General features: G+C 42.7%; 1 protein-coding gene across 5 annotated transcripts; it reads left to right on the top strand.

Annotated features, from left to right (window-relative positions):
• Positions 1–591: 591 nt before the first annotated feature.
• On the top strand, positions 592–26,976 carry entpd4 (ectonucleoside triphosphate diphosphohydrolase 4). 5 transcript variants are annotated; one of them, XM_078429210.1, is made up of 13 exons: positions 592–722; positions 4,427–4,546; positions 5,587–5,781; positions 8,073–8,278; positions 10,169–10,319; positions 11,704–11,807; positions 13,155–13,214; positions 15,257–15,387; positions 17,070–17,236; positions 18,657–18,981; positions 22,255–22,340; positions 24,402–24,563; positions 26,132–26,976. In XM_078429210.1, exons 2-13 carry the CDS (start codon positions 4,539–4,541, stop codon positions 26,358–26,360), a joined length of 1,824 nt encoding a protein of 607 aa, XP_078285336.1. In that variant the 5' UTR covers positions 592–722; positions 4,427–4,538; the 3' UTR covers positions 26,361–26,976. The 5 variants fall into 5 exon arrangements, with proteins under 5 accessions (XP_078285336.1, XP_078285335.1, XP_078285332.1 ...); XM_078429209.1 differs by having other exon boundaries at positions 17,067–17,236; XM_078429206.1 differs by having other exon boundaries at positions 15,257–15,411.
• The last annotated feature ends 423 nt before the right edge of the window (positions 26,977–27,399 follow it).

The raw sequence follows: 27,399 nt of genomic DNA, 5'->3' as shown, positions 1-27,399 counted from the left end.
GGACCAAACACAGGCAGGTAGGACTAGTGTAGTTGGGATATGTTGGTGGGTATGGGCGTTGAGCCGAAGGGCCTGTTTCTACACTGTATCACTCTATGACTCTATCTTCTTCTTCTGTTGTATGTCTTTTAGACCTACAGCTCCGTTGAGGCGAGCCAGGCCAACGTGTCATCGTCCAGGTCAATCAGACCTCGTTCACCATTCAGTGGCCGGTATTTGGGGCAACTGGTCACTTTGTGCTCCACTGTCTGTGTTGGGGTAAACACTATGACTCTATAATATTCATTCATATCACAGATGTTTCCTCTGCTCTCCCTATCTCTGCAGCTTAAAACACACTTGCTTTACTCACTTTTCCAGTTCTTATGACGATATGAAGCATCAATTGTTGCTACATGACCTGCTGGGGGGATTTCCAGGATTGTGTGTTTCGTATTTCCGGTTAGCTGCAGTTGATTTTTGGCCCCACTGTGTTTCCCACGTTGCCTCATAATGCAGTTGTACTACAAGTCCCAGAATGCATAGCGAGTGCCGTGCGTGTAATTCAACGTCAGCGGCCTCTCTTGGCGACAATGTCGTGAAGAGAGGTGAGAGGTTTCAGTCGCCACTGAGGAAGACGACGGCGAGATGGGCGCCACCGTCACCAGCGCTCTCGGGGTTATATTCGCTCGCTTTCATATTTATTTGAAATGACAGGACCGTCGGCGGTCAACCATGAACGGGTAAGTGCTCGCCCTCGCGTCGACCGTGCCAAGGCGGACGATGGCGGGTTTTTTCCTGATAAATGACCGTTCTTCGCGGGCCGCGTCGGTCCGAGCGACGACGTAAATGCGTGCCTCTGACGTCAGCCCGGCTTGACGTCAGGGGGTGGGCGTGATTGACAGCTGCGTTAGCCAATCAGCTGCGGAGTCAGCTGCGGGTCAGTCAGGCGGCAGCCAATCACGGCGGCGAGGAGGCGGGTCGTGGTCGCTGACCGAAGATGCGTTCAGGTGGGCAGCCACGTAGTGAGAAATATGTCACAGGTGAGAGCAGTGGAGCTACAGTAGTGAGTGCAGGCTGAGGAGAAACGTTCCGCCACCACACCACCTGGACAAAAGTACACAACTTGGGAATAAAACCTCACTTATTCACCTGTACAATAAAGAAAGTGAGCCGAACCTTTGATATCCAGACATCAGATGGAGAGGGGAAACGTCTAATAGAGGTAACTATCCTGTTTTAAGTTGTAATCAGTATTTCCATGAGTCATTGGAAAACTCTGTTAAAATGTGTGAATCAAACTGTTCTTGGTATAGTTGTTAAGAGTATTAAGCTACGATGATGGCAGATGTAAAGATTTTTTTATCACAGAGAGATATTTCCCCATTATCTGTATTGTCCAAAGTAATACCACTGTACAGAACTAAGTTTGTAGCCCTGAAAGTTAGAACTGTCCAAGTTAAAACATTTAAACACTATTCAATTGTGGTAAGCATCTCTGCCTCAAGCATTCTTTTTGACATTGTTACACGTCCTTTTTATTATTGGGCAAAACAATCCAATGTCTCCAATACCAGTGTGAAATGCTTAAAATCCATATAACTGCGGAAACATAAATTGAATATGAGCTACTACCTCAGAGAATGTGCCTTTCTATTGATCCTTTCTTCCCCTTGGAATTTTAGACAGCTAGGTGGAGATCTTTCCATTCATAAATATGATGAATGCATTGCTGACGTATCCGTACGTAGTTCCTGTCACTATTTACCTTTAGGCTGTGTGGCTTGTTGGTCCATTTCAGAAGGCAGTCATGAGTTAAATAAGATAGAGTTTATTCCACAAATAAGTTGTTAACCGTGTGGGTTTTTAACAACAATCCCACCGTTTTATGATTAATCTTACTGACAGAAGCTTCTTAATTACAGACTTACTCTGATTAACTAAAATTAAATTTTGTAACTGCTGTGGTGAAATTTTAATTTCAATTTCCATGCTATTATTCCAGCCTGCATGCGACCAGTTGATTGTTGGAATTGCTGTCATATCATTCTGGTCAACATGCCGGTGAGGTATGATCATACAAATGGATCATAAAATAAGAAAGTGTGAAATTGTCAATTTTGACAGGAATAATTAAATAAAGAACCATTTAATGATGGGAGATTGGAGTTCTGCAGGGGTGCCCAGGTCTTGCACGAGGCAAGTATGGGGTGGTGCAAGTAATCATGAAGTTAGTATTTATCACAAGGAAATTGACGACAAAGGTATCGAGGTTACGATACGATAGAACTTTATTTATCGCTGGAGGGAAATTGGTCTGCCAACAGTCATTAAACACAACAAGGTACATGAAACATGAAATTAAAATGTCTAGTGGAAAGTCCAGGATTGTGGATGTGCAAAGATTGGGGAGGGGGAAGGGGAAAGAGGAGTCAGTCTACCCCACGACAGAAGGGAGGAGGAGGAGTTGTACTGTTTGATAGCCACAGGGAAAAAGGATCTCCTGTGGCGTTCTGTGCTGCATCTTGGTGGAACCAGTCTGTTGCTGAAGGTGCTCCTCAGGTTGACCAGTGTGTCATGGAGGTGGTGAGCTGTATTGTCCAAGATGCTCCACAGTTTGAGGAGCATCCTCCCCTCCAAGACATCAGATGCGTTGGTGCTGGAGCAGAACAGATTCACTCGGGTAATTCTTGCGATCAGTGGCTTGTCCTATTGAGAGTGGCTAAAAAGATGGATTGTTTTCCTTTATTTGGAGTTTCGAAAAATGAGGGATCACCTTATTGAAACACACACGATCCTGGCACATAATTACAACATAAGGGTGTGGTCATTTAAAGGTCAGGTACAAAGCATTTCACCCCTCGGGAGGAATCTGGGTCAGACGCTATCCAAATGGTTGTGGAGATGAGATCATCAAAGATATTTAAGTGGAACGATCAATTTTTGAAAATTGAGGGCCAGAAGATGTGTTGCGGCAGATCAGCAATGAAGGTCTTGGATGGTGTGGCCCACTTGAGAGGCCAGATAGTCTACTTGTGCTCCTATTTTCTGGTGTTCCATTTAGTTTATTGGACATGGGGAACTTCCTGTTTTAATACTCATATTTCATAGTTCGAACAGCAGAATTAGTCCATTCGGTCCATCAAGTCTTCGACATTGCTGATATCTTTCTCTCTCAGCCCCATTCTCCTGCGTTGGCCCCATAATCCCCGACACCCTTACTAATCAAGAATCTGTCAATCTCCATTTTAAAAATATCCATTGACCTGACATCCACAGCCATCTGTGGCAATGAATTCCACAGATTCACCACCCTCTGACTAAAGAAATCACTCGCCCCAGGTGCAAATTAATCTGGGTACCCTGAATCCATTAACACTCCAATCCGCCGCACAAAATCACCTAGTCTGGCATCACCAGAGTCCTGTGTGCTGGATTATTGGAGTTTGACTGTAGTTGTAAATGTTTCTGTGAAAGGTCAGATGTAACATTATTTATATCATAAGGACACTGTTACTGAATTGGTATTGTAAAAAAAGTTGCACTAATGACCTGAGGATAAGGTCCAATCTCATCACAGCTGTGGTATTAAAATTAAGTTAAGCTTTGTGTGAACGGCATGAAAAACATTGAGGTTTTTAAGGAACCATGCGGCATGGTAAAGATGGTATTTTTAACAGAAGTATCTTTTGAACATGTTTTGTAAACAGCATGTAATATTTTATTAGTAAAGGCGTTGGGGGTTATGGGGAGAAGGCAGAAGAATTGGGTTGAGAGGGAAAGATCAGCATTGATTGAATGGCGGAGTAAACATGATGGGCTGAATGGCCTAATTCTGCTCCTTTAACAAGAACCTATAAATATAGTTCATATTCTAATCCTGTTTGCCAGATTTACAGGCAGGAATTGCCATGTGCCTAATTTGTCAAATCTCTTGTGTCCTACCAATATCCTTCGAGTCTAGTTAGTTATTCAAGTCTGGAATGTAAAGTGAGTTTTGGGAGCTCGTACCATGAAAAACTTGTTTGTTCATTGACATCCTTGCCTGGTCTGTTTGTGACAAGTATCCAATTGTAAAGTGGTTAATATTCTGCAGCCCACTAAAATGACGTGGCAAGCCTCTGCTTTCAGAGCAACACATCTCAAGTGTGATTAATACTGGCCAATAAACGATGGCTTTGAATGCTTGCCAATGAATTTTAAAACAACAACTTTTTTAGATATGTGTAGGAAGAAACTGCAGATGCTGGCTTAAACCGAAGATAGACACAAAAAGTTGGAATACGTCAGCAGGTCAGGCAGCATCTCTGGAAAGAAGGAATGGGTGACGTTTCGGGTCGAGACCCTTCTTCAGACATTTTTAGATACATTGAAAAGTATAAAATGAAAGAGACTGTATTTTTACAACTCATGGGAAAGTAAAATGCTGATTCCTTTGTTGGAACAGGATAAAAATGTCTACTTGGCAGAGCTGTGCACAGCGCTCAACCAATCTTCGATACATTGAGGGCACATAGTTGCTTCTTCTCGTCGTTCCATGCTTGGAGCAAATATTTGCCATGGGAAGGTAAGGATTCTAATGCCCTGCATTACAATTGTTATGTTGATCAATTATGTATTTCTCTGGAAAAATGCCTTGCACGCAAGTTGACCAGTTACCATTGCTTAAAACTAGAACATTTCCCCATGTGTTTTTCCCATTAGTAGACCTAACTTAAAATTGAATTATTCACATTTTTAGCAGTCTCCAAGACAGTGTACTCTAATTTATCTGATTTTATGGTGAAAGGATTTTGAATTAGGTTTATTCCTTTTATTTTTTTTATTCCAACGCCTGTATCCACCTACAACTTGCCAGACTTTGTCTCGCCTGTAGCACTCTTCCGGCTTTCTTTCCTTCCCCACCTCACCCTCACAACAATCGGTCTGAAGAAGTATCCTGACCCGAAACTTCATCTGTCCATGTTCTCCAAAGATGCTGTCTGGCCCACTGCATTACTCCAGCACATTCAGCACTTTGTCTTTTTCTGAAGTGCTATTACTGTTCTAATCTAGAAAACGTTACAGCCAGTTTGCACTAGGCCATCTTCCATCATGCACAACAATGTGCTTGATCTGATATTTTAATTTTAATTGCAAGAAGTCAAGGAATAAATACTATAGCACTCGAGTGTCGGTGGAGATTTCCTACTGTTACTTGGATCTGCAATCATCAGACTCATTGCAATGTGGTTAACTTTCAACCCTCTTAAATGACGTGGCAGGCTTGTTTTCAGTGCAGAACTTCGCAAGAGCAATTAGTAACGGCTGATAAAACTGGCCTCGACTACCTGTGAATGAGGCCTTAATATTTATGACCTCGTATCTTGCAAAGATACACATGGGTTAATCTGGTCATTTGAAGTGGTGATTTTGTAATTTAGTGCATGGCTTGCATGTACAAATATATTCTTGCACTAATCAACCATAGTGTATGCCCTTCAGATTGCCTTTTTTGCAGTTGAGAGATGTAACTTTTGAACGCTTGAGAGTGAATCTGTTATTTATGATCTGTATTAAAATGTTGCAGTGCTTTTTGTTGCAGATAACAACTTTACTGTTTTATAGGTTCTGCATCTCCTGCTTATTTCCTGCTTCGTGGCATTTCAGTTTATCCCCTTCAGCGTGCCCTCGGCCTCTCAACACGACCTATCGTCAGTTGACAGCTGTTGTGTTGCTCACCATTTTAATCTCCCTGCTCTACATTCTGCTGGTCTTGGACAAGAATCAATGGGGACGTTTCTACCAGGATAATGGAGATAGGTATTGTATTATGTGCTGTTTTTTTTAAACCACTATCACAGCTAGGGTTCAAAAACTGTTCATCCATCTTGCATCCTTGGTGTTGAAACTCGATAGTGAACCTTTCCCCTGAATCCCACCCCTGTTGACATTCCCCATTTGTACCATCCAAGGGTCTTCAATCTCTAAAATTGAAAGAAGGTCCTGTGTTTATGGAACAATGCTCAATCATGGTTCAATGGGTCTTTATTATCACAGCTACCAAGGTGCCATTCTTTTTTTTTGGCGTATAGATCAGTAAAATTATTGCCATAAATAATTTTACTGATGAAGTTGTTGAAGTACAAAATGCATTGAGCCAGCCCACTGAGTCCATATGCAAGAGTCGCCAGGTTTTGGTGCCATTATCGTAGTCCCAGCTGTAACTGGCCATAAAGGCCCATTGCAGCTGCGCAGTATTGATTTATCAAGGATATTTGACAGTGTCAGTAGGTGTGGCCTTAACAAATATATACGCACTTGTGAAGAACTCTTCAAGCCGTCCACAAATTACAAGATTTATTGACCATTCTCAGTGTGGGGAACCAGTCCAGATCTGGTGTGAATTTCGATGTGGACAGAAGAGTTTGACAGGTTGTGAAGTTGAAGTCCAGCTAGTGAATCATTAGAATAATTAAGAATGGAGGTGGCAAGTGTTGTGATTTTTGAACATGGTTCAGAATGGCTGTGCATTCCCAGAACCACATCTCTATTCGATTTTATTGCTCCTTTATCACTGGTTACAGAATAAAGGAGAAGTGACGGGAATCTGGAATTAAAACGGAAAATCAGTAGAAGTACTTGAGGACCTGAAAATAAAAATAATGTGATTCTTATTTCAAGACTGGATTCTTGCTGATCTGTAGTGAGATACTGAAAGGAAAATTCTTGAACTGTCAGAAAGTCGGGCAGCATCTGAACAGTGATGAGCTGAGCTATTGTTTTAGGTCACTGACCTTTTCACCAGAATTGTTTTAGAAACATAGAAAATAGGTGCAGGAGTAGGCCCTTCGGCCCTTCGAGCCAGCAACACCATTCAATATGATCATGGCTGAACATCCAGAATCAGTACCCCGTCCTGCTTTCTTCCCATATCCCTTGATTCCGTTAGCCCTAAGAGCTATTATCCAACTCTCTCTTGAATACATCCAGTGAATTGTCCTCCACCGCCGTCTGTGGCAGATAATTCAACAGATTCACAACTCTCTGGATGAAAAGGTTTTTCCTTATCTCGGTCCTGAATGGCCTACCCCTTATTCTTAAACTATGTTCTGGACTCCCCCCAACATTGGGAATTTTTTTCCTGCATCTAGCCTGCTCAATCCCTTAATAATTTAATATATTTCTATAAGATCCCCTCTCATCCTTCTAAATTCCAGTGAATACAAGCCCAGTCGATCCATTCTTTCATCATATGTCATGCCCGCCATCCCGGGAATTAACCTGGTGAACCTACGCTGCACTCCCTCAATAACAAGAATTTTGGAGGGTTTTTTTGGCATCAAAGGTTACGGGAGAAAGTCAGGAGAATGGGGTTCAGAGGTGAAAATAGATCAGCCATGATCGATGGACCGAATGGCCTAATTCTTCTATGTCTTATGGTCATATGGTAAAAAGGTAAAGCGCTTGCTGTGGCTCCGAGAGATTGGTATGCGATAGTAGAAGAGAGTTTGAGGCTATGTCAGTGGTGATGTAGCAGGGTGAAGGTTCTGTTCATATGAAATGGATCCCCACATCTCTGGGCAACCTCCTTCAAACTTCACCCATTCTCTCTGGCTTTGTTATCTCTAGGTTTTTTGGGGGTTTTTTTGGCCAGTTACCCACTTTTCTTTGCACCCTCAGCTCATTCAAGGTCAACTAAAAGTCTGTTGTCCACATCCTAACTTGCACAAAGACCTGTTTGCCCATCTCACAGTGCCGCCTGGCCTTCCTGACTCCCGATTTGACAATGGCTTGATTTTAAATCCCCGTATGGCCTTGCTCTTAACTCAGGGTAATCCATGCCCTTTGTCAGACCAATGTCAGACTCTTTCTTTTTTCTCTCCATTTCGAAACTCGCACCAGATCTCCGTCTTGTGGGCATCACCAATTTTAATGACTTAATTGCATTCGTGATTCCATTCCTTCAAACCACTGCCCAACCACTGCCCACTGCCCAACATTTGGTCAATTTTTCCCTAAAAACCTCTTGTAGATCAGTATTAACTTTTGACAACTTTTAAACCGTGTAGTATCTTGGGCTTTGTACCATTTATTAACATGCTGTTTTGCAGATACTTAACCAAATTGATAGACATGGAGGCTACTGATATAAAGAATCCTTACTTGAACTATGGCATAGTAATAGACTGTGGGAGTAGTGGCTCAAGACTCTTTGTGTACTGCTGGCCAAGACACAATGGGAACCCACATGATCTTCTCGACATCAAACAGATGAGAGGCAAGAACAGTCTACCTGTGGTGATGAAGATTAAGCCAGGTAGGATTTGCCCATCAAAATCAGCTGATAGAATTGCTTTTGATCTTTGAATGTGGAAGGTTTTGTAAAAATGCTGAGGAATGGATTAACAAAATAGATTTTTTCTTTCAAGGTTTGCAATTTTTTAAATCTGCATGTAAAGATGTTTTGATAGATGGCAAAATATTCTTTCTCTCAAGTAGATTAATAATCGATGGTGAAAATCAAAGATCGCAACTGGCAGAAAATCTAAAAGAGTGGTGGGAGGAAGAATGTTGTATTCTGCCTGAGAAAATGGGAGATAGTGAAATGATCAAGGATTTTAAAAGGGAGATTCCTAAGGATGAGAAATTTACAGATCTAGACTAAAAATTGGGGATGTGGGATTGATTTTTCCAAAGCCCACAGTGGGCCTTATCAGCTTTACATTTCTGTCATTTTAGCTGAGCATCTACAGCAGACTGTTAATTAGACAATAGGTGCAGGAGTAGGCCATTCAGCCCTTCGAGCCAGCACCACCATTCAATGCGATCATGGCTGATCACTCTCAATCAGTACCCCGTTCCTGCCTTCTTGCCATTGATTAGTAAGTATTTTTGACCTTGTTACAATAAACCGAGCAAAACCAAGGCCCAGCCGTTCAAAGCACATTGGTACAATGCTGAAAATCTGAAACGAAAGCAGAAAATGCCTCTCGTCCTAGGTAGGTCAGGAAACACCCATAATGACAAACAGAATTAACATTTTGAGTTGATTATCTTTCATCTGAAGCTTGCTTATTTATCTTCACCCATTGTCTGGTAAAGAGAAAGAACTCTTAGTAATGTAAGTGAAAATGAGAAATAAACTGCAGATGCTGTAAATCTAAAATAAAACAGAAATGCTGGAACATGGGGAGACAACGTGTCAGTTGCTTTTATTTATGTACCGATGTAGACTGCTCAACTGTAATACAGCTCTGTCTCCTCGCCTTTTGAGGCAAGAAGGTGAATACTTATCCAGGGGTATGGGGAAATGAGGCATTGTATGACAAACTTCGGATGTTTCTCTTAGTTGAAACAGAGTGCCGTCAACAGCTGAATTCAATTAGCGAGTTTGGTGCCGACTTTCAATATGTTTTGTGACTTTGTTTCACCCACCAAGTAATTAAGGATCTTTCTTGCTCAATATGTAGAAAGGATTTGGTACTTTTTAACCATGTGCAGGGATTTGGATCAGTAATGAAGAAGCCATTTAGGGAGAACCAAACTCAATTTATAATAGTGAAACAAAACAAAGGGAATAGTTTTAATGAGATGGAGCAAGAGGTTTTTAGGGCTGAAAGGCCTACTCATGCACTTATTTTCTATGTTTCTGAGTCATAAATGCCAGTATTGATCAGAGTGCTGAATGGCCTGTGGCATTGGTGAATTGACTTAGCATAGCTTCCTTAGTAGCTCTCGCCCTTCATGCATTTTTATACATAAAATGCTTAAGAGTCATGGAATGATGCAGCACAGAAAGAAGCAAAAGGTCATAAAGTGTTCATTTTTCTGCATTGACATATACCATTATGTTGTCAGCCCTACACCCTGGTGTTTTTCATGATTAGATTTCAATTCCTTAGCTGTGAAAGCAATATTTTAACTTCACATTGTGGTTCCTCTGAACCAGAATATGTGTAATGTATTAATGTGCATGGCTGGCCTGATCAGATGTCTGCATCTCTTTATTTTTACAATAATTAATTGCAGAATGTCTATTAACATCTGTGTTGGACCAAGTTGGTTGAATGGGACTTATGTTAGAGATAGGAGCAAATGGTCTTTTATTGCATACAAATGATAATTTAAAATATGCATTATTCATAAGCGACAGATACTATGCTAAGTTTTTTTGTTTTATTTAATACTCTGGTCTCTTTTCCTGCAGGTATTTCAGACCTGGCATCTACACCAGAAAAAGCTAGTGATTACCTCGCACCTCTTTTGAATTTTGCTGCAGACCATATTCCTCATTCTAAACATCAAGAGACTCCTTTATACATCCTATGCACCGCAGGCATGAGGATTGTGCCTGAAAAGTAATTGTTTACTTACATGTTTTTTGGAAAATAATCGATTTGTTCCATTCAGGTGGTGTGGCAAACTGTCTGAAGTTAAATAGATGAAGCCATAAATTAATTGTTTCACGGTATTTGTACCATGAGTTGATCTGTCATTGGTTTTTATTCTTCCTTTGCACATTGACGTAAGAAATGGATTGATGCAGTGTCTGCAATCTCCCCTTTTTGTAATACAACACCACGGGCAGTGGAAAAATCAAGTTGTATCAAATTTCCAGCCGTTGACCTCCTTTGGGGTCAAACATGTAGAGCTGTGAAGTTGGGCCAGTTGCTTAAAGCACAGTGGCACTATTAGGAGGTGAGGTTGTGTTTCACTGGAACCATGAAGTTTCAAGACTGGAACAACAGTTAAAATGCAGGATAACTTTCATAGAAATTTGCAGCTCTGAAAGAAGCATACGTGGCAGCTCAAAAATACAGTACTCTGGTTTGGACAATGATATTTCCTGTTGACATAAAAGGTGGGAGTAATATGGGGTAGATTGGAACACCTGAGAGAATCTACCACTTGTCTGCCTTTGCTTTGAGAAATAAAGCCAATGCAAATCTGGAATTAGATGAATTTGTGCCGTGTATTTGATCTGGTGGGTGTGAAAGGATTTGAGTTTGGATATAAATATTAAGTAGCAGTGCACCTAAGGATACAAGAAAGCAGAGCAGGTGACAGCAGATGTTGAAATGTGGAGCAAAAGATAAACTGCTCAAAGAAATCAGCAGGTCGTACAGAATCTATGGAGACAAATGGGTGGTTAATGTTTGGGGTTGCTCAAAATATGTGAGCGAAGAACCTTTGCATTTGACCAAAATGGCAGATCCCTTGCCCTGAGGGGCCCATTGCTTTAAGATCTCCAGCCAGGTCTCAATGAGATCACCTCCTATACATCAGTCAATGTAGGCCCATCCTGCTCAATTGTCTTGTCTTCATCCTTAAGCTGGAACCCCTTCATACAGAACAGAACAGTCCCTAATTTCATATTGTAGTAGCATGAATTAGTAGTATTGTATTGTGCAGACTGATATTGATTTGGGCAACAATGGAGATAGTCAGAGGGTCTCCTTAACTGTTTTCAGTTTCTGTGGATTAAATTTGGCTTCGGGTTGGAAAGGATTCCATATATTTCAGGCGTAACTCAGTTTGGGTTTGACTGCGATGTATCTACTGTCAAATCTCCTGCCAATAGTCTATATTACATCGATAAATCAATTTTGATGGCCCAGCAGTTGACAGATTGCCCTGGCTTGATACCTACAAAGTAGGGAACATGAAGCCACTTCTTTTGCCTCTACACAGTGTAAACTACTTCATTCAAACTATTGACCATTGACTTTTCTTGCTTGGCAGCCAGCAAAATGCCATACTTGAAGATCTCCGTACAGATATCCCACTTCACTATGATTTCCTGTTTGCAGATTCGCATGCCGAGGTAATTTCAGGCAAACAGGAAGGTATGTATTCTGCGCAACCTGTAAAATTAAATCAGTCATCACTCGCTTGAGAAGTGTATATTGTGGTTATTGTATATAGATATTAACGGGTGACTAATATTGATGCGCAGTTTGATTTACATTAAGTACACGGTCACTATCATGACAGTCGTTGAGTTCGAGGTTGGGCAGCACTTCAACAAACCTTTGAAGGAAACACTGTTTACATGCAAATACAACATGTTTAAATAATCTTCACAAAACATAGAACAGTGCAGCACAGGAACAGGCCCTTTGGCCAAAATGTTTGTGCCGAATATGATGCCAAGTCAAACGGACCTCATTTGCCTGTACATGATCCATATCCCTCTATCCCCTGCACTTTCATGTGCCTAACTAAAAGCCTCTTGAACGCCACCATCGTATCTGCCCCCGCCTCCTCCACCACCCCTGACAAGTCTTTCCAGGCCCCCACCACTCGCTGTGTGGGGTGGGGGGAAATGTCCTGCACATCTCCATTAATCCTTCCCCCTCTCACCTTATAGCGATGCCCTCGACTGTTGGACATTTCCACCCTTGGAAAAAGCTTCTGGTTGTTTACCATCTATATACTAAAACTCTCGTTTATTTGGTTGTTTCTTCCTGAACTACAGCCAAAACGTTACACGATAGCGCAACAATTTTAGGTCCACCTTACTCGCCGTCGTCCCTTCGGTGCTAATGGAAGATGTTTAATTGAAATCTGTGTTATATTTTTTAAGTTATTCACATTTTAAAGTTTAAATCTATCTCCTGAGGGGGAGGGGAGGGAGGGAGAAAAAGGGGGGTTAAGGGTGATGGAGGGGGGACAGTGAGGGGGAGAAGGGGGAGGAGAGGGTGCTGCACCAGTGCAGGAGAGGTTTGGGACCAACTTGGTCTAGTATATGTCTATACCTCTCATAATTTTATATCCTTCTATCAAGTTTACCCTCGACCTCCAATGTTCCAGAAATAACAATCCAAGTCTATTCAACCTCTCCTTGCAGTTGAAACTCTCAAATCCAGGCAGCATTTTGGTAAACCTCCTCTGTACTGTCTAGAAAGGCTTCATCTTTCCTGGGAAGGCATGACCAAAACTGCATGCAATACTCGAAATATGGCCTAATCTACAGAGTTGCATCAATACTTGCTAACTCTTATACTCAGTGCCCCTAGCAATGAAAGCAAGCATACCATAAGCCTTCTTTATCACCCTAGCCACCTTCAGTGAGCTATGAAACGAAACAGCAAATATGACTTGTTCTAATCTCCAATATTTTGATCCTAAATAATTAATATTCAACACTTTTGTGTGTGTGTGTTTTTAAAAATGTTTTAAAATTGTTTTAGGTGTATATGCCTGGATTGGAATTAACTTTGTCCTGGGAAGATTTAACCACATCAGTGCTGGTAAAGATTTATCTATACTTTTGGAGGGTGGGACTAAACTTCTATTGGGTGTATTTTGCAGCATGTTATTTATAGCTAATTTTATACTAAGATGAAGATGTATTTAATATAATTGTTTGCCAGTCCTTAAGATAAATACATTTATCATATTAGAATGGCACAGTTAGTGGAGCTGCCATATTACAGCTTGTGACTTGGGTCCATTCCTGATGTGCCAGTTGGTAAATAAACTGGTAACTCTAAATTGTACCTCAAATGGGTGCGTTGTAGAATCTAAAGAATGTGAGCAAATTTAAAAGAGTCTAGAGCAAATATTGTCAGTGTGGGCTTAGTGGAAGTTTATGTTTCCTTGCGAAGTTTCTGAATATTTGTCATGTTCTGTTCAACGAATTTAAGTTTTCACCATTGCTTCAGCCTCATCAGTTTTGTTTTACAATCTGGATTAATGTATATATATTTGAAGCCTGGCTTTGGGGATTAAAATGGAATGTGGTTTCAAGCAGATGGGTGAACTACTTTGTCAGATAATTGAGGATATAGAAACATAGAAAATAGGTGCAGGGGTAGGCCATTCGGCACTTCGAGGTGCACCGCCATCCAATATGATCATGGCTGATCATCCAACTCAGTATCCCGTACCTGCCTTTTCTCCATACCCCCTGATCCCTTTAGCCACAAGGGCCACATCTAACTCCCTCTTAAATATAGCCAATCAACTGGCCTCAACTACCTTCTGTGGCAGAGAATTCCACAGATTCACCACTCTGTGTGAAAAAAAACGTTCTTATCTCGGTCCTAAAAGACTTCCCCCTTATCCTTAAACTGTGACCCCTTGTTCTGGACTTCCCCAACATCGGGAACAATCTTCCTGCATCTAGCCTGTCCAACCCCTTAAGAATTTTGTAAGTTTCTATAAGATCCCCCCTCAATCTTCTAAATTCTAGCGAGTACAAGCCGAGTCTATCCAGTCTTTCTTCATATGAAAGTCCTGCCATCCCAGGATTTTCCATGTCAGATTTTTAAAAATATTTCTGGCATCTGGCTGTCATTGGCAAGACCAGCATATATTGCCCAACCCTACTTGCCCTTGAAAAGGTGGTACAGACCTCCCCCTTGGATTCCGGCAGTCCTTCTGATGAAGGTACCTTTCACAATGCCACTGGGCTGGGAATTCCAGGATTTACACCCAACATCAAGGAAAGAACAGCCATGTGTTTCAAATTGGATGCTGCACACCTTGATTGGGAATCTGCAAGCGGCAGTGTTTTCCTGTATCCACCTATCACTTGCCAGGCTTTGTCCTGCCCCTCCTTTCTTCCAGCTTTCTCCTCTCTTTTCTCCCACTGCCACCATCACCCTCACAATCAATCTGAAGAAAGGACCCAAACCAAAATGTCACATCTGAGATGCACTCCTGAGATGCTGCCTGACCTGCTGAGTTATTCCAGCACTTTGTCCGTTTTTGTAAACCAGCATCTGCAGTTCCTTGAGTCTACATTTTACTGCACCTGCTGCCTTTGTCCTCCACGATTGTGCGGTTAGGAAATCTTAGGAATGTGCTGAATTTGAAGCTTGCAGATCTGAACCAAAAAATCTTTTCCCGTTGGTTTGGCTTAGCTTGAGGTACAGCCTGAAAACAGGACTTTCAGCCCACCGAGTCACGTGAGCATTGATCACCCTTTCACACTAGTTCTATGTTATCCCACTCTCTATACAATAAGGGAATTTTACAGAGGAGGCATATTAACCTTCAAAACCTGCACGTCTTTGGGATATGAGAGGAAACTAGGGCATCCGAAGGAAACGCACATGGTCATGAGAAGGTGCAAATTCCACATAGACAGCAGCTTAGGTCTGGACTAAACCCGGGCCTCCGGTGCTGTGAGGCAGCAACTCTGCCGCTCTACCACCATGCCTTTGGTTATAGGAGGAATATAACCCAGTCTACAACTTGGGCATTGTGTACTGCGTGTAAACTTTGTTTGATGGCTTTCAAAAAGAAATGTGCATCTAACTTCTTGTCCTTTCCTGATTTCATGCAGGTGAAGGTTCTGTGGTGGAGGTCAATGTTCCTGGCACTGAGACCCAGGCGGCTGTTGTCCGCAAGAGGACAACTGGTGTGCTGGACATGGGTGGGGTTTCCACTCAGATAGCCTATGAAGTCCCCAAAACTGTAAGCTTTGCCTCTTCACAACAGGTTATTATCTGTCCAACCTTCTTTTATTTTGCAATTTTCCTTTTAGTCTGTATTCCCTAACATTTTGATAATTCACTTTATTTAATTGAAGGCTTGCGTACAATCCTTTGCATGTCGGCTACTGCAGTTCTTACTAACACCCAAGTGCATGCTCTGTGAAAACTAATGCTCATTACTTTATTGGTCGTGTACATTGTGCGCTCTCATTTAATTGAAGTGTCTGTTTTAATTTTTAATTAACCTTGTGAATTAAACTAGATGTGGTACTAATTCGAAATCACCTTTGTGACAAATGTCCTGCACATATGTTCAACTTAGTTTCAAGTTGGAGCTTAGACTAGTTCTGAGAGGAGTGGAGGCAGAAACAGCAGGCCCTTGCTTTGGACATGGGGAGGAAAGACGGGGCTGAGTGGGTATAGATGGATAAATGTGTTTAAGAAGAAACGCAGGGGCGTGTGGTTGGTAGAGTTTAATGTCACTAGGATGAACATAAATCTCAAAGTAAGAATTTTAACATGTTTCTATTGGAGCTTAGAGTGTTTGGAAATTGTTGGAATTATTAGAGCGCAGAAAATCAATAAGGAAATGCAGATGCTTGAAATCTAAAATAAAATGCTATAAATATTCTGCAGGTCGTGCCACACATGGGAAGAGAAGTAGAATGAGTGTTTCAGGTTGAAGGCCTTTCATGAAAACACTATGGTTTACATGCTTTCAAGCTTTTGCATCTTCTGCCCGCTGGGGGTGAGAAGAGAGAATGACTGGTCTGTGGTTCTCTGTTATGTTGCCAGCTTTCCTGAGGCAGATGGAGTTGTTTGTAGTGGTGGGGAGACTTTTTTTGCTTGTTAAACTGGCCAGCATTTATATCTCTTCGATCTTGGGCAGAATAGTTGCCATGCCAAGCTGAGATGCTTGTGGTTTCTATGGCACCTCTGTAGAAATCGGTAGGAAGCATAGGAGACAGTGTGGACAGTAAATGGAGAATGGGCATAAAAATGGTTTAAGCTGTGGGTTCGGCCATGACACTGAATTTTTAGAGTCGAATGGAAGTCCTCTCCTGCTACTTATGTGAGCAGCCTCAGTGGATTTATGTTTTGTTTCTTGTGGGAAGCTTCCTTGGAGTTTGATTATTTGCATGGAATTGTGCTAAAATTCACTTTTCCTGCTCCTAACTGTGAGAAGCAAAATAGGATCCTTCCTTTTGGCATGTTGAGATCTCAAAGTGCTTTATTTTTTTGACCCGTACTTTTTTACTTAATTCCATCTTTGTCTTTTTTTACTCCTAATTTGACTCTAATTTTCATCTTCCCTGGAACTTTTTGTCAGTCCTCGAATCTCTTTGATTGTTGAGTTACCCAGTTTGTGCCATCTCACATAAGGTCACAATGGTCTTTCAGCCGCTCCCTGCCATTATCACCTTGTGGTCTAACAACGTCAGTTGTCCGTGCTGCTGAATTCAGCGAGTCACCATTTAACTCTTGTGCATTAATTTCCATTTCACCTCGGACAAATTTCTCCTCACTGCTCTAAGTTGAATTGCTGGTGTACTCATTCAATGCTGTCTGTTAATTATGCTTAGTAGTTTGAGTTGCATTCTGAAAGGTTTGGATAAGAGATAAAGTTGACACTTTCTGTGTGATTGCCCACCCTTTGAGCAGGAGGAGGTGGCCAAGAACCTGCTGGCAGAGTTCAACCTGGGCTGTGATGCCCATCACACGGAACATGTATACAGAGTCTATGTCACCACGTTTCTAGGTTTTGGTGGGAATGCTGCCAGAAAGCGATACGAGGAACAGATTGTCTACAAGAACACGCTGACAAACAGGTACTTACTCGGACCATCTGAGAAGAGGTTCTCACAAGTGAGCTGGGTTAAAACTTTATTATTTGGCCCAGCTGGTGAATTTCAATGGTTTGCTCCATTTGTTCCACTTCCCACCCGACTGCACCTTGTCCTTTTTAAAGAGATGAGGTATTGTATCAAAATCTACAAATGGAATGACCTGAAGTCAGCCACAGCATAAACAGCAGCAAAGACCACGGAGGCTTTACAAATGACTTCTCGTGTGCTAACAATTCCAATAAAGTTCAGTTTTATTTTGGCCTGGCACTTGATGATCATTAGACAATAGGTGCAGGAGGAGGCCATTCGGCCCTTCGAGCCAGCACCGCCATTCAATGTGATCATGGCTGATCATTCTCAATCAGTACCCCGTTCCTGCCTTTTCCCCATACCCCCTGACTCCGCTATCCTTAAGAGCTCTATCTAGCTCTCTCTTGAATGCATTCAGAGAATTGGCCTCCACTGCCTTCTGAGGCAGAGAATTCCACAGATTCACAACTCTCTGACTGAAAAAGTTCTTCCTCATCTCAGTTCTAAATGGCCTACCCCTTATTCTTAAACTGTGGCTCCTTGTTCTGGACTCCCCCAACATTGGGAACATGTTTTCTGCCTGTAACGTGTCCAAGTGTTTCAAGTGTTAAAACCAAAACAAATTTTCATGCTGTTCATTGAACTGCTCAACCTGGGAGGGGAAAAGGCAACCATGCACAACAACTGGGGTTGTACCACTGGCCTGACATTAGACGTTATGCCATGGTCAAGACCCAAGGTATCTTTTGTGGTAACAAATCTAATATGATCTCTCCTTGTTCAGGACCCGGGGAGAAAATGTTGGTGAGTGGCCTAGGTGGAAGAGTTAATGGCGGGGTCGAAGGCATGGTGTGGATGATCGAGAAAGGATCAGGGGATAGTTGATTGGGAGGGAGTGAAGTTTAGAACATAAGTGGGCGAGAGATGGGGTTTACTGAGAGCCATAAGAGAGGAATAAGAGCAACTGATACTGGGGTCAAGTTCCAGTTCAGCAGTGTTTAAAGTGCTTGCTATTTGCCCAGCCCTGTGCATTCTACACTTGCTAACATTTGTAAATTGTCCCTGGAATGTAGGATAGAACTAGCGTACTGGTGATCACTTGTCAGCACGGACACGGTGGGTCGAAGGGCCTGTTTCCACTCTATCCCTAAACTAAACACTGGAAATGCCTGGCAGCTGCAGCATCATGCAGCAGGGGTTCCATAACTGGTGCTCTGAGCACAAAAAATGTGGATTGGTCCATTATGGCAAATGATAAACTCATTTATTTGACTAGAACGACACAGTAAATGTCGCAACTTCAGGAGAGGAGAAATGAAATTCAAACATTATAAACAAGAAAAAAAAAACACTTCCTTTATTTCTTGCACAGGTTACTGGGGCAGGAGACGGGCACGTCTGAGGAAACCCCATACTTGGACCCTTGTTTGCCGGTCGACATCAAGGATGAGATTCATCATGATGGACAAACTGTGTACTTGCGTGGACTGGGGGACTATGACTGGTGTCGGGAAGTGATCTTCCCCTTATTAAACAAAACTAATGAGACTTCCACGTCCATCAGTGGGATCTACCAGCCCCCGCTGGACTACAGAAACAGTGAATTCTATGGTTTTTCTGAATTCTTTTACTGCACTGAAGATGTCTTGCGCATGGGTGGTGGCTACAACGTCGTTAAATTCACAAAGGCCGCAAAGGTATTGAGTTGAATTTCAGATATCTAATGACGTATGCATCTGGATTGTCATCCTGTGGTCAGGTATTTGTCACACCTGAGTGGGTAGCACTTGTTTCAGTTTATGGGTTGCAGTAGCACTAGGGGGAGGGGCTGGAGAATCATGTAGACTGATGCCCAGAAGAGGGATGCAGGTGAAAGTGGCAACGCCGGGAGATAGGGTGGTGACAAAGTCTTTTGGCACACTTGCCTTCATTGATCAGGGCACAAGGTACAGGAGTTGAGACAAGTTACAGCTGTACAAGATAGAGGTAAGACCACATTTGGAGTACAATGTACAGTTTTGACCATTCTGCTGCAGGACGCATGTTATTAAACTAGAAAGGGTGCAGGAAAAGACTTGTGTTACCTGCCCTGAAAGGTTTGAGTTATAAGGAGAGGCTGGTTCGGCTGATTTCCCCCCCCACCCCCCCCTTGGAATGCAAAGGCTTGAGTGGTAAGAGGTTTATAAAATCGTGAAGGGCAGAGATAAAGTGAACAACCACAGTCTTTTCTCCAGTGAAAGGGAGGCAAAAAACTAGAAAGCATAGGTTTACGGTGAGGGGAAAACTTTCAGTGACCTGCGGGACATGCTTTTGACACAGGGTGCTGCATATATGGGACCAGCTGTCAGAAGAAGAGGTAGAGACAGGTACAATTGATATTTCAAAGGCACTTGAACAAGTAAATGGTTAAGAAACATTTGTAGGCATATGACCTGGGTGCTGGCAAGTGAGACTAGCTCAGTTTGCAACTTGGTCGGCATGGGCAAGTTGAACTGAAGGCCTATTTCCATACTGTATGACTCTAAGGTATGTTAAATGAAAGCAACGTATATCAGCTGGTATCACAGATTCCATGTCGTGTCGTTCTCCCTGAATTAACATCTTGGGGTGGAGGGGGGTGGGGCGGAGAAAAAACAGGTTATAATCTCACGACAGGTTATAAAACGACAGTGTTAGAGTAACTGTGTTGGTCAGGCAGCATCCCAGGTAAACATTGACCGGTGACATTTCACGTCAGGACTCTTCTTCAGTCTGATTGTGGAGAGGGGAGGGGATTAATTGTTGGGTTGGGGTGGGGGGGGGAAAGGAATGAAAACTAGAGGAGTGGAGGGGCAAGACAAAGTTTGGCCAGTAATAGGTGAATACAGGTAAGGGAGGGTTTTGAAAGTCAGATTGGTTGTCGAGGGCCATAGAAGAAGAAAAAAATGAGATTAAGGGATTGAAGCTTTGCAAACTCCAGACCAAGGAATGTGGGTGGAGGAGAGAAATAGTCTGAGTCCAGTGGGGCATAGGAGGGAGTGGGAGTTGTCAGCTGTTGCTTCAGAATTAGAGAATCCAACGTTGATACCATTGGGTTGTAAGCTACCCAAGTGGAATATGAGGTGCAGTTCCTCCAGTTTGCACTTGTCCTCACTCTAATAATGGAGGAGTCACAGGACAGAAAGGTTAGCATGGGAATGGAAGGGAATTAAAATGGTTAGCAACTGGGAGATCCAGTAGGCCTCGGTGGACCGAGCTCAAAGTTTTTGGCGGAAAAGCTACATGCACTTCTATTGATAGACACAAAAGGCTGGAGTAACTCAGTGGGACAGGCAACATCTCAAGAGAAGGAATGAGTGACGTTTCGGGTCAAGATCCTTCTTCAAACTGGTTAGGGATAAGGGCAACGAGAGATATAGATGATGTAGAGAGATAAAGAACGATGAATGAAAGATATGCAAAAAAGTAACGATGATAAAGGAAACAGGCCATTGTTAGCTATTTGTTGGGTGAAAACAAGACTTGGGTGGGGGAGGGATAGAGAGAGAGAGAGAGAGAGAGAGCGAGGGAATGCTGGAGCTACCTGAAATTAGAGAAATCAATATTCGTACCACTGGGCTGTAAGCTGCCCAAGTGAAATATGAGATGTTGTTCCTCCAATTTGCATTTAGCCTCACTCTGACAGTGGAGAAGATCTAGGGGAGAAAGGTCTACGTGGGAATGGGAAGGAGAATTCAAACGTCTTTTATTGTCGCGTGCACCAATTAAGATACAGTGATTTGCGAATTACCATACAGCCATACGGAAAAAAAAGCAACATTGACACACAACTACATAAAAGTTATGCATAAACATCCACCACAGCAGATTCCCCACATTCCTCACTGTGATGGAAGGCAAAGAAGTCCAATCTTCCTCTAACGGTTGGGGCAGTCGAACCATCCACAGTTGGGGCGATCGAAGCTCCCGCAGCTGGCGGTCGAAGTTCCTGCAGCTGGCGGTCGAAGTTCCCGCGTCAGGGCGATCGTAGCTCCCGCGTCGGGGCAGTCGAAGCTCCCGCGGCTTGGAGTTCCCAAATGTCGGTCTCTGACCAGAGACCGCGGGCTCCGTGATAAAGTCCGCATGCACCCACATTTGGAGCTCCGAGGTTGATCCCTGGCAAAGGGATCGCGAGCTCTGTGATGGTAAGTCTGTAGGCTCCCCACAATGGAGTTCCCGGTCGATCTCCAGCAAAGGCCGCCAACTCGATGTGAGGCCGCAGTGCGGACGGAGATACCATACGTCAAAAAATTGCATCTCCGTCAAGGTACGAGATTAGAAAAAGTTTCCCCCAATTCCTCCCTGGCGCCATCCTGGAGACCAAGGACAGAAAGGTCTGTGTGCGAATGGGAAGGAGAATTTAAGTGTTTAGCGACCGGGTAGGTTCAGGTGGAAGGTGTTCAGCGAGACGATCTCCCAGTCTTTATGTTAACTTTTATGTGGTTGTGTGTCTTTTTTTTTCGTATGGTAATTCTCAAATCACTATCTTAATTGGTGCACGTGACAATAAAAGACCTTTAAATTCTCCTTCCCATTCCCACGTAGACCTTTCTATCCTAGATCGTCTCCATTGTCAGATTGAGGCTAAATGCAAATTGGAGGAACAACATCTCATATTTCACTTGGGCAGCTTACAGCCCAGTGCAGCACGGTGGCGCAGCGGTAGAGTTGCTGCCTTACAGCGAATGCAGCGCCGGAGACTCGGGTTTGATCCTGACTACGGGCGCCGTCTGTATGGAGTTTGTACGTTCTCTTCGGTTTCCTCCCACACTCCAAAGACGTACAGGTTTGTAGGTTAATTGGCTGGGTGAATGTAAAAATTGTCCCTAGTGTGTAGGATAGTGTTGATGTGCGGGGATCGCTGGGCGGCGCGGACTTGGTGGGCCGAAGGGCCTGTTTCTGCGCTGTATCTCCAAAATCTAAAAAAAAACTACTATTGTATGTTTTTGTAGGATTATTGTGCAACAAAGTGGACGGTCCTGAAGGAACGCTTTGACCGTGGCTTGTACTCCTCTCATGCGGACCTGCACAGACTGAAGTAAGCTTCTGTTGGTGATGGCATTGATTTCATCGAATAGGGAAACGGTGGTATTACATTCCTATAATCTCACTTTCTCCCTTGTATAAATGTCATGGCACAGTGTGGATTAAACTGGGCGTGTCCTACCAGCTCTCCTGTCGACTGTCAAAGCCACTATTCCTATAAAGTATGCCAGACCAAGCAGGCTTGTTTGCTACTTTAGTCAGATGGTGGTGAATCTGTGGAATTCTTGGCCACAGAAGGCTGTGGAGGCAAAGTCAGTGGATATAATTAAGGCAGAGATAGATAGATTCTTGGTTAGTATGGGTGTCCGAGGTTATGGGGAGAAGGCAGGAGGCAGAGGTTAGGAGGGAGAGATAGATCAGCCATGATTGAATGGTGGAGTAGACTGGGTTGAATGGCATAATTCTACTCCTATCTGTTATGATTTTATGGCTACCTGATGGTGCCTTGTGGAGCTTTGATAACCTGCTATGAGACAAGTTTCCAGAAGGATGGTTGTCATGTGTTTCAGTAGGTGTGGGTGGCTGGAAGCAGAACGCCTTTCCTTATTCATTACACCTCGGATATGTGGCTTGAAATCGCACAAAAAGAGAGAATTTTAAATAAGACTGGAGATTGTCGCATATCTGCAGTTGGCAACAACTGCTAACACTGAGATGAGCACAAAGTCATTGTGGCAGGTATCAGATGTCTCCTTTTGGCTCATTGGGATTGGGAGTCGTATGCAATTGTAAAATGCTCTCTTTCTTAAGATATTAAAACCAACAGAGGACCAGAATAGCCAATTTACTTGACTCTTGAAATTAGACAGCAACCCTGAAATGTTCTATCTCTGTGTGCAGTGCTGGAAACTGCTCATTTAGTGTAAGTTCAGCTGTGAGTCTCCCATTCTTTTCAAAGTGCGTTCATTCAATGAATATGAACCTTGCTAGCAAGGCTGGCATTTAATTTCCTTTCCCAAAATGCCTTTGAGAGGATGGTGACGATGTATCTTATTTATCTCTGCAGTCCTTCAGTTTGTTCCTAAGCAGGCTCCCTGGTGTTACATTATGTAAAACTCCAATAATCTGGACATTGACACTGGGCTAGCTGATTTTCCAGACTATTGACTTTACTTTTGAGATACAGCACAGAAACAAGCTCTTCGGCCAACCGAGTCCGCACCGACCAGTGATCACCCTGTATACTAACCAGCACTATCCTACATACTAGGGACAATTTACAATTTTTACCGAAGCCGATTAACTTACAAACCTGTACGTCTTTAGAGTGGGGAAGGAACCGGAGCACCTGGAGAAAACCCACGCGGTCACAGGGAGAATGTACAAACGCTTTACAAACAGCATCCGTAGTCGGGATCGGACCCAGGTCTCTATTGCTGGAAGGCAGGAGCTCTACTGCTCGAATTATTCTTGTTAATTCCTGAACATACTTATTTCACTTGTCACACAGTAACACAATAAATTTTCCACTGATCTTAAAGGGAGCAGGAAATATACAAGTGTTCTGGCTACAAACCTCACCCATGTTTCTGAACCCTTATCTGTGGCTGCACAATAAACTCATAGTCCATTCATGCCCTGGCTCAGGCAACATTACCTGCCTGAATGAGCCCCCTGCTCACATTGCAGGTTAATGAATGAGCCAGGACTCGCACTGTCGGGTTTCCAATTAATTGGACATTGGGTTATTAGAGTTTAATTGCAGTTATGAATAGTTTTCTCTTTTTAGCTCGTGTCTGTGAGGAAGGAATATCTTACTTTGCTTACTGTTGTAATGCCACAGGAAAGCTTGGAATGCAAAATAGTTTTGTAACTCTCAAAGTACTGGAAGAACTCAATGGGTGAAGCAACACCTGTGGAGGGAATGAACAGGTGATGTTTCAGGTCGGGACCCTTCTTCAGTCCTGACCTGAAACTTTGTGGTTATTCCTTCCACAGGTGGAGCCTGACCAAGATGACTTCTCCCAGTGCTTTGTTTTGCTCAAGATTCCTGCATCTGCACTTTCTTGTGTCTCTAGATCTGTAACATTGTGTGCGTGTGTGTTGACTTCAGGTATCAGTGTTTTAAATCGGCGTGGATGTATGAGGTTCTTCATCGTGGCTTCTCCTTCCCTGTGAACTACACCAACTTAAAAACGGCTCAGCTGGTCTATGATAAAGAGGTTCAGTGGACACTTGGAGCAATTCTCTACCGCACTCGTTACTTACCCTTGAGGTGAGACTCATTGGAGGTTTGCTCATCAATTTTCTCCATGGAAATCACTAAAGTTTTGGATATGAAATATGAATTGCAACTGATTTCCTCTTGTGCTCTAGATGCAAACTCTACTATGTACTATCCAATAAGGCTATGGGATTTTTGGGGTCATCTGTAGGCAGTTTTGGGATCCTTAACCAAGAAATCCCATTGATAATAATAATAATAAGAAGAAGAATAATAAGAATAATAAGCATTTATTTTATATAGCGCTTTACCAGGTGCTCAAAGCGCTTTACAAAAACAGTCATAACATAAAAACAAACAGACAAACTATCCTGACGGAGAAGCGGCGAACAAACAGCGCCAGCGTCCTCTCACGTCAGGGTCCGGCAGTAGACAACAAAAAGCACAGGACCTTTTCACCTGACCCAAGCAAGTTCCCTACCATGGAATTTAGACCAATTATTCTGCTTTCTTTTCCTGCCTTTTTTTAAATAGTGAGTACACATTTGTCATCTTCCAATTTGCAGGAATCATTCTGGATTCTCTAAAAGTTTTGAAGTTTACAGGTACCCACGACATCCTACGTTTGGTTCTCTGGGAGGTAGAATATCAGATCTAGGAAATTGGTTTTTGCTGGCATTAATTTTTCCAGCACTATTTCTCTTTTGCTAATTGTAATTTCCTTTTTGTTTACCATTTCCTTTTTATACGAACTTGTTACCTGACAAGGGAACCATGCTTTGTATAATTATACTGCTCTTTCTTTGCTCCCATTTCTGATTGAGATTCCTACATTTCTCCCAGTAAATCTTTCTTTTTTATGTCTTTCCGTTTGTTCATTCCATGCTACTTTACAATAGACAATAGGTGCAGGAGGAGGCCATTCTCAATCAGTACCCCGTTCCTGCCTTCTCCCCATACCCCCTGACTCCGCTATCCTTAAGAGCTCTATCTAGCTCTCTCTTTAATGCATTCCGAGAATTGGCCTCCACTGCCTTCTGAGGCAGAGAATTCCACAGATTTACAACTCTCTGACTGAAAAAGATTTTCCTCATCTCAATTCTAAATGGCCTACCCCTTATTCTTAAACTGTGGCCCCTTGTTCTGGACTCCCCCAACATTGGGAACATGTTTCCTGCCTCTAACGTGTCCAACACCTTAATAATCTTATACGTTTCGTTAAGATCTCCTCTCATCCTTCTAAATTCCAGTGTACACAAGCCTAGTCGCTCCAGTCTTTCAACATATGACAGTCCCGCCATTCCGGGAATTAATCTAGTAAACCTACGCTGCACGCCCTCAATAGCAAGAATATCCTTCCTCAAATTTAGAGACCAAAACTGCACACAGTACTCCAGGTGCGGTCTCACTAGGGCCCTTTGCCTCTATGCCCTGTTTTGCTCTCTTAATGTATGTTTTCTTGCTAAATTCTAAACTGCTCTCAGTATACATTTAGCATTAGACTATTCTTTAAACCATTCCAACAAGACCCATCAGCTTCCAGTGCACTGTGATCGCTGACTCCATGAAATTACGTGGGCCATTGTTTCCTCTCATTCTGATTTCCTTGACGCCAACAGGGACATTCAGCAAGACGCCTTCAAGGGGAACCACGCACACTGGAGGGGCTTCTCCTTCGTCTACAACCATTATTTATTCTTTGTCTGTTTCCTGGTGGTCCTCTTGTCCATCCTCCTCTACCTGCTCCGACTGCGACGGATCCATCGCAGGATGCTGCACAACACCTCGCCTGCTGCTGCCCTGTGGATGGCCGAAGGCGGGCTACCTCAGATATCGGACGTTTCGTGAAGTCCAGTGGCTGAGGAGCGGCAGATGTGAACGTCTTGCTTTTCAGAGTGGGATTTGGCCACTGCTATGACTGTTGGTGAGGAACAATGGCGTTGTGCAAAACTCTGAAATGGAATCGGCTAGGCTGCCATCTGGTTTCGAGTTTCCGTCTGAACATTCTTCAAACCTTCACCTGCAACTTTTTTTTTTTTTTTTTTTTTGGAAAGCCAAGACTGATCTATATGTTTCCTTCTGTTGGTTTGTCAAGTGGCAGGCTGCAAAAACATGATCTTCAAAATTTGTGTCAAAGAGTTTATGAAGGCGAGCCAGAATATGCTAAAGTTGTTAAATTGCCTCAACAAAAGAACAGCAATCAACCAAGTTTGAGACTTTGAGTACCAATGCTTTTTATGTTGCCGGTTTCTTTTTAAAAACATGTGATATCGAAAACCTTGTTACTTTGGCAGTGTGTGGAGTGTCCTAAGCCAAACCTGGATGTCTGCTGTGAAGAGAAGAAAGGCTGGGACAGTACATGCTTGTAATAAGAAAATTAATGACAATCTAACATCTTTATGTTTATTTATAATTGCAATAAATAGAAATGAAGTGGATGCATTTGTTACTTCGCAATCAATGACCATGTCGTAATAAATGTCTTTATAAAATGTTACTTGTCTTCATCATTGTTCAGTTACCTATGCAATGTTGTGACCAGGTGCTGTGTAACATGGCCTCTGGGTTGGATGTTCTATCATTGTGTCTATCCAATTTTACTTTCTAAGATCCCAACCCTAACATTCCCAACCCTTGACTCAGCTCAACTGTTATTAATTATCTTATTCATTCCTTTCCTGCCACCAACCCAAATTTTCTGATGATCTCATTGCTAATCTCTCACTTTGCAACTCTATCGGTTTCTCCATGCTTATTGTTATAAATCACACCAAGTTCCACTGACTGGTGTGCATTTGGCTTCTAGCCTGGCTAAGTCCCAGTTTTGATTTTTTTTTATCTTCCAAACTTTTTTGTGGCCTTGTTTCCCAAGTTACCTTTTGCAGCC

The sequence above is a fragment of the Rhinoraja longicauda genome, chromosome 36 (genome assembly GCF_053455715.1).
Source record: "Rhinoraja longicauda isolate Sanriku21f chromosome 36, sRhiLon1.1, whole genome shotgun sequence".
In the NCBI taxonomy this organism is placed as follows: Eukaryota; Metazoa; Chordata; class Chondrichthyes; order Rajiformes; family Arhynchobatidae; genus Rhinoraja; species Rhinoraja longicauda.
The sequence above is the reverse complement of the archived record's forward strand: the minus strand, read 5'-3'. Positions and strand labels throughout refer to the sequence as shown.